This window comes from Onychomys torridus, chromosome 4, assembly GCF_903995425.1.
Source record: "Onychomys torridus chromosome 4, mOncTor1.1, whole genome shotgun sequence".
NCBI classification, from domain to species: Eukaryota; Metazoa; Chordata; class Mammalia; order Rodentia; family Cricetidae; genus Onychomys; species Onychomys torridus.
The window spans coordinates 92,936,419-92,946,719 of NC_050446.1; the positions used below are offsets into that span (position 1 = coordinate 92,936,419).

A 10,301-nucleotide genomic window follows, 5' to 3' on the forward strand; every position below is an offset into this window, starting at 1 on the left:
GCTCCCGAGGGGGTGGGCTTCTGGAGGAAAATAGTGAAGCCAAACTGCCATCCTTTCCCTGAGAGAGTATTGATCCCCAGTAAGAGGAAGTCGGAAGTGACAGAAAACAAGCACACAGCGACATCACATCAAACGTCCACCTTATTTATTCAACATATTCTCTGTGTGTCAGGCGGCTCTTATCAGAGTCTACTGAGTGCAGTTAGGTTTTGCACACTCTAGATTTCTCAGCAACCCCCTTCAAGGCTGGACTGCAAGCCTCATTTCGCAGATAAGGAAACAGAGGCTTTTAGAGCTTCAAGTTGACCAAGGTGGATGGGAGGTCCAGTGTTCATATGTAGTGACTCCAAGGTGTGTTTTACTCTACCGTGGTGCCTGGGATCAAAACATGAACCTTTCTCCACTTTCCTTCTGCTCTCTTTGTTTCAAGGTTTCTGTATAAGATTTGTGTTGTCTCCCTACCGGGTCCTCCTGGGTCCCCTCCTTGCTCGGTTCCTCCCAGCCCTGCATCTGGTTCTCTAGAGCTCTGTCTAATGAAGACTCCTACTTTTGTAGGTCATTGGAAAGAAGGTGCTTCCTAAGAGAAAGCTCTCGGTCGGACCTTTCAACAAAGCGACCAGGAAGAGTCACAACCAGCTCTTTGTAGCCTAATGACATGGACATGGATTTCTCCTGCTCCATAGTTGACTCTGTAATAGAGCAGGCGGGCCACCCCTGGACAGAGCTGGGAGTGTCACCCTTGTCTTGTCTTGGAGAAGAGCTCCCCTTCCCCAGGAAAAGCTTGGTGTTATTGATAGCACTGCAGGCTTCTGTAATGAAGATGTCCTGTGTCGGCTGCTTCTGTTCTCTCCAGTCCCTAGGATGGCTCCCCCAGCAGTCTACTGAATGGTTGTTGCCCATGGAGAAAAGCCCCATATCCTCTCAGTACTCCCTGCCAGCTCTTTCTCTTGCTTAGGACCCTTTGTAAGAACCAGCTAGAACCCTGCCAGGTTTTTACATCCTCGGCCCGTGGGCAAACACGTGCTTCTCTGTGTTATTTGGTGCAGCACATTGAAGAGTTGGCAACATCCAGTGGGAAGCAAATTGTAAATCTTTTTTCTCTCTCCCTCTCTCCCATCCCCCTCCATCTCCCTCTCTTACTCTCTACCCTCCCCTATTCCCTCCTCACCTCAGCTGTCTTGGGGATCCTAGAGACTGAACCTAGGGGTTCGTGTATGTTAAGAATGGACTCTACCAACCTACACCCCCAGCCAAGAATTCAAATTCTTGATCACAATCATTTCTTCACAATATCTGAGTTCAAGAGCTCTGCCTGAACCCACTCTATTTCAGTTCCATCTTTTAGGAGTCATGAGCTCCAGGGCCCATGTCACACTCCAAAGACCTATACTTGAGACTGGAAAGCAGATATAAAAAAAAATGAATTTGGATCCTTCACTCGGGCCTAGGCATGTCTCACATGTACAGGAATGTTTTTCTGCCTTTTCAAACTTCCGCTGACCCTCCCAGTTCAACCTATCATATCCCTCCCTGGTCAGCTTCCTTTTGATACACTGTAGAGTTGACTCCACTACCCACTGCCCAAAGAATCTTCCACAGGAGCCTCTGAAGCTGGGAAACCTCTTCCATTGGAGACACACACTCTTCTAGTTCCTGCATAGCCAGCAACTTGCCTCACAGCCTAGCTTCCGCTCTAACCTGAACCCTTCACACACTCCACTCCAGAACCCGACTCCTCAAAGGGTTCTTCAGGCCAAAAAAAGAACAGCCATGCCTCCCTCACCTGGGACTTCTCAGAAATGCAAACTTCCAGACCTTCCCCAGCCCCACTGAGTTCAACCTGCACCATGGGCCACACAGAAGTGTGAGAAAAATTCTCTGAACAACCTGACCTGTTTGAGGATTCCCTCGCCTGAGTAGAGGGAATAAAAGGAACCAAGAGCCAGGAAGGAAGACCAAGACAGGAGTCCAAGTTTCCGGCCTCACACGGACAGATAGAGATGGTGTGGGCTTTCCCTAGAGTCTCAGAGGATTATGTGGACCCCCCCCCTCACATAAGGAAAGGAGAGGAAAGGGGAGAGGGCTGCATGGTGCCATCCAGATAAGGGCCCGGGAGCAAAGGGCACAGGCCACATCAAAAGAGGGGAGCAAAGGTGAGGTGGTTCTCTTCAGGCTCCTACCCTTATCATCCTCAGGGCTGCCAGGCTTCTGCAGACAGAACAGCACTTGCCATTCAGCCTTGAGCTGTCGGATGCCTGAGTTCCTTCCCCCACTCCTGCTGGTAGAATCACCCCTCACCCACCGGCTGGATTGCTGGGAGAAGACGCTCAGGAAATGTTTGTTGTATTGAAAGGAAGCCACAGCTTGTGCAGAGTCTGGATAATTCACCAGACGTGGGCCTCATGGGAGGGGCCTGCATGGAGCCTGAGTTAGAAAGACACCTCCTGATGTACTTAGCTGCGGTTGCTATTCCTCTATCTCTGTGCTTGCTTTCGCACGGCCCTGGTGAGGGGAAATGCAGAAGGAAAAGAGGTCAGGAAATGATGGCCCTGGGCTGCAGGGTCCATTCAGGGTGCCCATGATGTCTGATCTGGATATGGAAGAGGCAGGCTCAGTACCTGCTAGTGAGCTTCCCCTTCCCCTCTGGCCATGGACAAGAGAAGCCTAGCCCAGGTCAGAGAAGAGGCCTTCCTGCAATGCCTCCTTTCCCCCAAGAAGCCCGGGATTCTATTCTTCCACCAACCCTTGTTCCTGTCAGCCGTGAGTCTCAACCCACTTTCTCTGGGCCTCAGGCAATTGTTGGCCATCTTGGAAGACCAGGACTGTGAGTCACCTGGATGAAAGGCATGGGTATCAGAAAGGGGCTGGGCTGGCCACACCAGCTTTGAGCACCGCCTAAAGCTCAGGCACCTGAAGGCTGGGACTGGGGAGGGAGACCTGGCAATGACCCACGTTCTGGGGTACTACCAACTCTTGTTTTGTGGGAAAGGCCTCTCCTAGGTAGCAGTAGGCCCAGTCCAGGCATACCATTCTTGAACAAGAGATCCCTGCCTGGCAAATACACCAGGGGCCTTGCCTACATGTGAAAACCCACTTGTGTAGAGAGATGTGCATAAGAGGCCCTCGTGTGGTGTCCCTGCGGAATTTTGCTCGATCAGAAAGTTACAAGCGACCAGCAGCCAGACTCCTGCCACACCGAAGACTCTGGACTGAGCTCTCCCCTCCGTAGCCTGGCTCCCCAACTCCATGAGCTTTGCTCAGCATCTTCCTGCAGGGCCAGGACCGCCTGCCCTGGTTCTCCGACTAGTACCTCTCGCCCTTTGGCCAGTCCCTCTCGGGGGCCTGCTTCTTGGTGCCAGGCTCTGCTGGGGCCCAGCCTTAGCGGCCCTGTCCTCATTGGGTTCCGAGACCTCGGCTTCTGTCTGTGACTCAGCATGAGTGTGGACTTCCAGCCCAGGCTGGTGGTCATCCCACACCAGGCTCTGCTGCTCAGAACCGTTTGGCTGTGGCCCTGGACTTTCCAGAGCCCCGCACTTTGGACTGAACCCATCTGTGCTTTCTCCAGGTTTGGGGCTGCAAGCCCCTCCTAGAGAGAGGTCAAGGGGAGCCAAGTCAGAATTTTGTGGGGAGTCTAGGGCCAAACTGGCTGTAGAGGTTCCTGGTTCCCCTTTTAGCCCCTCTGGGGAGGCCAGAGCCGGACTGGTTGCAGGCACGGTCTCCTGTCTGCCTGGTTCCATTTCACGCTGCTTCTGTACATGTCCTTCCTCTGCATTGGAAGTCTTTGCAGTGCTCTGGCTTCCCTGAAGCAAAAGAATAGCCCAGCTGACTAGGAAAGTTGGGGTTCCTGTCCCCAGACGGTTGGAGCCTATGCCTAAGTACCCACCTCCTGGTTCTGCAGCTTCTCATCTTCCTTCACATCATACCTGTAGAAACACAGCAAGTGGCAGGTCCTGTGCCAGGCTCTGCCTGGCTTTGAGTAACCCCCCCTCATAGCCAGGAGCTCGTGTACCCCAGAGAGAAGCTAAAGCCCAGTGGTTTCAGAGTGAGGCTCCTGGATGCTTCCTTCCCAGCCTGACCTTGCTTCTTGAACCGAACCGTTTCCCCTCAGCATCCATCCTGGGTCCCCAGCTGCTGTTTATGACCAAGCCCGTTGCACCATGAGATCCATGGGGACTCCAGGCATGTCCCTGCGTGCTCTGCCTGGGAAAGGCGCACCTCATATCCCAGAGGAAGCGAGCTGTTGTAATTACCCAGTCTCTGGGTGCCGGCTCGCACCGCCCCCACCTATGCTGGTGGCCTTTCTCAGTATCTCATTAACCCATAGCAGGCAGCAGGAAGCCAGGAAGCCGAGGCCCTGGGGATGAGGGGGAGAGACCTGTGCCAGTCCCAGAAGTGAGGACACCTATATGCTTGCCTTGATTTTGTCCCCAGCCACCTGTTACCTTCGGGCCCTGCCAGTCAGCCTCTCCTTCCCCTGGGCTTTGCTGACTATGGTGGCTGTCACTGAGGATCTTCCAGATTGTCCACCCCGACCTGCAAGACATTGAGAACAGAGGGGCCATGACGACTGCCTTCACCAGCTGAAGCAATCCTGCTCCTTCCCCTGCCAACTCACGTTTTCCATCCATGGATGGTGGGGCAACTTGTAGCTTCTGGTAGGTCCTAGGGCCTGAAGGGAGACAAAGGAAATGAGGATGGGGTGAAACAGAAGCAGCAGTTCTCTAGTACCAAGAACCCACCAGAAGTAATTCTTAGGAGTCCTACCTCTCCCAAAGCCCGAGCCACCTCCCCAGCAAAGCCTGGCCTGGCCTGTAGTCCTGGACTGTTTGTCCACTCCCCAGCTAGGTGATATGGCCAGCTTGTTAGCCCCCAGCTTCTGTGTATGAGGAAGGAAGGCACCAAAAGTCCACAGAACTGGGAACTCAGACTTTTCCCCACAAGGACCAGTGTCTGGAAAGACCCAGGTCAGTTCCCACTGAATCCAGACTGAGCTGTGGCTCAGAGGACACAAGAGAGATCTAACAGTGTGGGAAAAGAAGGAAGGAAGGAAGGAAAAGAAGATATTTCTCCATGCTCCTTTTCATCTTTGATGAGACAGAAAAGAGAGGAGAATGGGATCCTGGATGAGACAGGAAGATCATGAGTTCTGGGCCAGCCTGGGTTAAGAATGTCTCAACAAACAGAAACAAGGCCCAATGACGCGAGGTGGGTGTTGGCTCACCCTTTCTGCCTACGGTCGAGATCTTGTCTCTAGGCTTGTTGCTGTCCTGTGGCCTGTGTTAGACAGAGGAGGGCATTAGGTCTGTCCACTGGTGACAATATGGGCAGAGCCTGCCTCAGGCTCTACCCTGACACTGCTTCCCCTAACCTCAGAGCTCAGGGCATACAGGTGGTGGACCCAAGAAAGAGGGGGCACACAGAACCCTGAGCCCAGGGTCTGACCAGAAGTCCGAGGCCGGCCCTCTCCCTCCAAAAGGCACCCACAGTAGGCCTACCCAGGTCCCGCAATCAAAATGGCTCAGCAAGCTGCTCAGCCATGCCACCCACATGGGCTTGGCTTTGTCCAGGTCCCACGGGCGGCTCCAGTCACCCTGTGCATTTCTGTGCCGGGCAAGGCGGGCCAGGTCGATCTGCTCACGCTCCTGTTTCCACTGGCGGTAGTCTTCCCTGATCTCTGCAGGCAGTCCCACAGGCTGCTGGGGAGGTGAGCCTGGGGCCGCACCTGGACTCCGGGGCTCTTGAACACCCTGCAAGGGGAAGACACTTAGGCTTGTGGGGGAGAAGTAAGTAGGTAGAGGGTTCCAGGGGCGCTCTCTCAAGGTCTCCACATCCCCATGTATGATTAGGTTAGTCTCATCTCCAGCATGCTGTGCTTGCTATGGACTGTTTGCATCCAACACTTGCCAGCTGTCTGTTCGGGAGCAGTAACTGAACCTCTCTGTGCATCATTTCCTTATCTGTAAAGGGAGGTATCACCTTTCTTAGCTGTTGGTATGGGTAGACTGGCCCTTCCGGGAGGGACACCCAGAGGCTGGGAGCAAGATCAAGAGCAACAATAAGGGGCTGCTGCCCCCTAGAGGTCACAGCTGGCACATAGCCAGTCGCCTACACATCCCTCTGACACCTCAGGGGTTGAGTCATGGCTGGATCCTATCTCGGACTTAAACCATTTCTCATGGCAAGGTGAGCCCGAAATGGATAGAAGCCAGAGAAGCGGGAGAGGGTGAGAATTCTCAAAGGTGGTGCCTAGGCCAGGTTCCCCCAGGCGAGGGACATATCTGACTTCGTTTCTCTGCCTCCTCCAGATAGGGATTGCCGATGCGTGTCCCAACCCCTTCTTGAAGATGTACCTTCCCTGCTGAACCTGGGCTGAAAGTCACCTGCAGGGGAGAACTCTGACCCCGGCCTCCTCCAGATGTCCCCTTGGCCCTTGGGTTCCTTGCTGGGGTGGTGGGTTTTTCACTTACGATCCGCTTGGCCTGAAGAGGGTGCAGATGAGCATCATGGCTGAGCCAAGGGAGATGAGAATGCCCACCTGGGGTCTGGGTGCTCCACCTGCTCACCTTGGCTTTGTTCTCCATGGTCACAGCTAGTTCCACCCGGTCCCCCATGCAGAAAACGCCCATTGAGGCTGCAGCATCCTCATCTGTCAGGGCGCCAGTCATCCCAGGGGAAGGGGGCACCCTGGCCCAGTTTCTGCTGACCACCCTCTTCTCCTGCGGAGTGAAATGTCTGTGTGCTCAGGCCACATGGGTAGTCCTGGGCAGGACCAGGGTGCTGCGTGCTGGGCAGGGGGGTTCCTAGGTTTGGGTTCTGGCCCTCACCCTCTCTGGAATGCCCTTGGAGAAGCTCTGCCTTTCAGGAGTCCACACGCCAATGGCATTAGTTAGTCAGAGCTCAGGGCCAACCCAGGAGCCCAAGATGCCACAAGGGCTTGTCATCTCTGGGTTGAGAAATCCAGAGCACGCAGACAATACAGTCTCTAAGACACAATTTCTTTCGCTTTCAACAGACTACTCTGTCCTCCGCTTCCTGCACGGTTTCAGCCTCAGGGTCTGGGGTTGGGGAAAGGCCGTGCTTTGGGACACATGTACAGAGCCACGGGACTAGAAAAGACAGTAAAAAGGATTCTGCTTGGTGACCTTTCATCTACAATCCTTTGGGGGAGGACAGCAATACTTGGTTGTTGAGGAGGCCTGTTGTTGGAGGACACCCAGAACAGCAAGGAGGAGAAAGTGGGGTAGTTGTAACACCCCAGGCATGGATCAGGCCTCAACTCTGCCTGTCTCCAGGGTGAGACTTACACCAGGAACCTGGCTGATGGTGACTGTGAGACCGTCAGGTTGGAAGACTGCTGGTGTGGTCACAGCCATGCCCCCCTGCTCGGCCTGGCGACGATCTTCCTCGATCTCCTGTGGGAGGGCCTGGGGTCAGCAAGGCCATGGCCCCCCAGGCTCACAGACACACAGATGCTGACAGGCCTACACAGAGAAACACCAGTGGGACACCAGGGGGCAGAGGGTACCACATCACCAGTGCCCAAGACTCCGACCATGCCTCTGAGAGAGACTATCTACCCAAACCCTAGGCCAGGGCCTGGAGACACGGTCTAGGACCCTCAGAAAGCACCCACTGTACAAATAGGCTTTTGAGGGCACCCAGGGACAGGAGAGGCCTCTCAGCCACTACACCCCACTAACCTGGTACCTGCGCAGTAAGGCCTGGTTCTTCTTGCGCAGGGCAACTATCCGACGGTCCAGCTCGGCATCTTTTTCCTCGTGCCTGCGCATTGTGGACTCGGCTCTGTGAGGTCCCTGCAGAAGACAAGGAACCCAAGCTTACCAATGACCCGACTTTCACATTCCCACTCAAGGAACAGGTCCTATCCCCAAATTAAGGCACACAGAAGGTGAAGGGGGTTCCTTCGGAACAGGGCCTACAGAAGGCCCCCAGGCCCCAGCCCAGTGAGGCCTGTCTGCCAGTCTGCCTCCTCAGGGGGTCTCAGGTCAGGGCTTCTGTACCCAGGGCCTTTGCTCCCAGCAGCAGGCTGCCCCTCCCCCTGGCTCCCCAGGGAGCTCTACTGTGAGCACAGTCTGGAATGGGAGTTAAAAATGGCTCTGGCAGCAGAACCTGCCCTGACTGGGAAGCTGCCAGGGGATTCGGGAGGTCGAGGCGGGGACTCTTTGCCTCCCAAACCTAGAACCACACACACAAAAACACAGGCCTCAGCTTGGTTCTGGCTTCCCAGGTGCTGGACCCCACTCCTTAAGCCTGTGCCCAGTCTGTTGGAGAGAGCTGCTCCCTCAGGCCCAGCCAGCCCTCCAGGTCTGAGCTGCTGGCTAATGGGCAGGAGAGCAGCAGGTCCATAGCAGCTCCAGCTGGGAGCTACCCTGGGCCAACCACATCGCTGCATCAAGATCTGAGGTCCTTTTCTGTCTGGCCCCAGGGTCTGTGTTTTCGCCCAGTGGCTTGCCGAGCCCACCACCTGCCCCATCATGCCCTGCTTCCTCCCAGGCCCAGCTGTCCCCAGCTGTCCCCAGAAAGTGGCTGCTTAGTAGTTCAGCCCCCTCCCATCCTCTAGAAGCCCTCTCCCCAAGACGAGATGCCACTCACAGCCAAATGCATGAAAATAGCAGGCACTGAGAGAATTCCAAAGCAGCTCCACGGAGCCAGAGCTGGAGGGAAGCTGGAGCCACCAGAGCTGGGCCTGTGGGCCTCTCCCTGCCGGCTTCAGCTTCTCTGCTCAGCACAAGAGATCATGTTGTGATTACAAAAGAGTGCTCTGGGCTCCCAGCCAGGAATGCCTGGCCGCCACCCCCACCCTTCCACTCACAGAGGGCGAGGACCAGAGCACTGGCAGCCGGCCGGTCTCCTCTGACACCTCTCCCTGCCCTGCCTCAATGTCCCCACACAGGAGGCCTGGGCACCCAGGGCCCACCTTCCCCTGTGGTCTGAGCCCCAGGAAGACCCCTGCCTGTATTTGCCTGCAAACAGAATGGTGGACAGCATAGGCCTTCATCCCTCCCAGTAGTAGAAAAAGTCAAGGGATGCAGGCTCCACGCCCACCCCCCAGGCCCTACCTCAGACGTTCCTCTGCTTTCCTGCTGGCAGTCCGGTTGGCATAGGTTTGAGCCACTAGATAAGAGTGAGAAGCCCTCCTTCCCAGGTCATCACACTACCACAGACCTCAAATGCCTCTCCCCACCGATTGTTTCCTGAGGTAAAACTCTCTGGGTCTCCAGCCCTTTTACCATGCTGGGGTGGCCCTTTCTCTGAGGTCCTAAACATTTCCACTCAGAGCAGTGAACTATCTCCTTCCCTTAGGATCCTCTCACAGGGCCCTTGCACTCCAGGGATGACCTATCCAGACTCTCTGATCCCAAGAAAGGACACAGGCCCCTTCCCCAGTAGTCTTCACACAGCCGGTCTCTCAGCCGGGGTACCCGAGTCAGCTTCAGTACTTATGAGGTCCTGACTTCCAGGCCTTGAAATGAGGATCACAAACTCTGGCATTCCCTATGTCCCCGACTGAGCAGGTTTCCACTCTCCTCACCACAGTCTACCCCATCTGTCTTCTCTTGTCACCATCCTCGGGCCCCTTTGCTGCCCAGGCTCTCACCCCTGGCCCCACACCCCATCTCTGCAGCTCCAGAGTTCCCATCCTGCTTGCAAATGCCACAGTGTACCCTCCTCCCTTCCTGCCGGATGTTCCTACTGAGTCAGACTGTGTGCTTTCCCAGGAACAGTGACGCACCCAAGCTCCTAGAAGCGCTCTCTCTCTCTCTCTCTCTCTCTCTCTCTCTCTCTCTCTCTCTCTCTCTCTCACACACACACACACACACACACACACACACACACACACACACACGAGCATGTCTGTACTCTGCCCCACAAATACTGCTGAGTTCAGCCCTCCGTCACAGGTCCCCAGAAGTCACGGGCTTCCTGCTATACCTGTCCCTGAGATGCTTCAATCAGCCAGGAAGTCCCCAGAGCCCAATACTAGAAGGAAAGAGACCTAATGCTGTCCACCCTCTTTGTCATTTTAGCCCCTTGACCAGGTTTAGGGAGAAGGATGTGGATAGACTACAGAGATAAGGCAAAGTCTTGTTTCTCTCAGCTGCCACTCCTGGCCAGGGTCAGGATGGAGGATCAGGAGACACAGGTAGACATCTGGCCACCCCGAAGAGAGGTGACCCCACTCTCTGGAAGCTCTGCAGGAAGATATCCTGTATGGAGAAGCAAAATTTCCAGCCATGCGGCTGAAGGGCCAGGTACCCTGAACACACCTACAGTCAAGA

General features: G+C 55.2%; 1 protein-coding gene across 3 annotated transcripts; it reads right to left on the bottom strand.

Moving 5' to 3' along the window:
• Positions 1–123: 123 nt before the first annotated feature.
• Positions 124–9,600, bottom strand: Ccdc9b (coiled-coil domain containing 9B). Of its 3 annotated transcripts, none has more exons than XM_036185947.1 (11): positions 9,081–9,600; positions 7,701–7,814; positions 7,305–7,412; positions 6,564–6,716; positions 6,351–6,479; positions 5,548–5,747; positions 5,222–5,274; positions 4,616–4,669; positions 4,443–4,533; positions 3,884–3,923; positions 124–3,800 (listed from the first exon to the last, which is right to left on the bottom strand). In XM_036185947.1, the coding sequence occupies exons 2-11, from the start codon at positions 7,788–7,790 to the stop codon at positions 3,258–3,260; spliced, it is 1,461 nt and encodes a 486-aa protein (XP_036041840.1). In that variant the 5' UTR covers positions 7,791–7,814; positions 9,081–9,600; the 3' UTR covers positions 124–3,257. The 3 variants fall into 3 exon arrangements, with proteins under 3 accessions (XP_036041840.1, XP_036041841.1, XP_036041839.1); XM_036185948.1 differs by lacking the exon at positions 9,081–9,600 and adding an exon at positions 8,614–8,747 and having other exon boundaries at positions 7,708–7,814; XM_036185946.1 differs by lacking the exon at positions 9,081–9,600 and adding an exon at positions 8,614–8,747.
• Positions 9,601–10,301: the final 701 nt, after the last annotated feature.

Coding starts and splice junctions, on each gene's coding strand:
- Ccdc9b (XM_036185946.1), bottom strand. Junction 7,413..7,700: donor CCTTACTGCGCAGGTACCAG/GTTAGTGGGGTG, acceptor GCCCTCCCACAG/GAGATCGAGGAAGATCGTCG. Junction 5,748..6,350: donor GCCCAGGTTCAGCAGGGAAG/GTACATCTTCAA, acceptor TTCCCCTTGCAG/GGTGTTCAAGAGCCCCGGAG.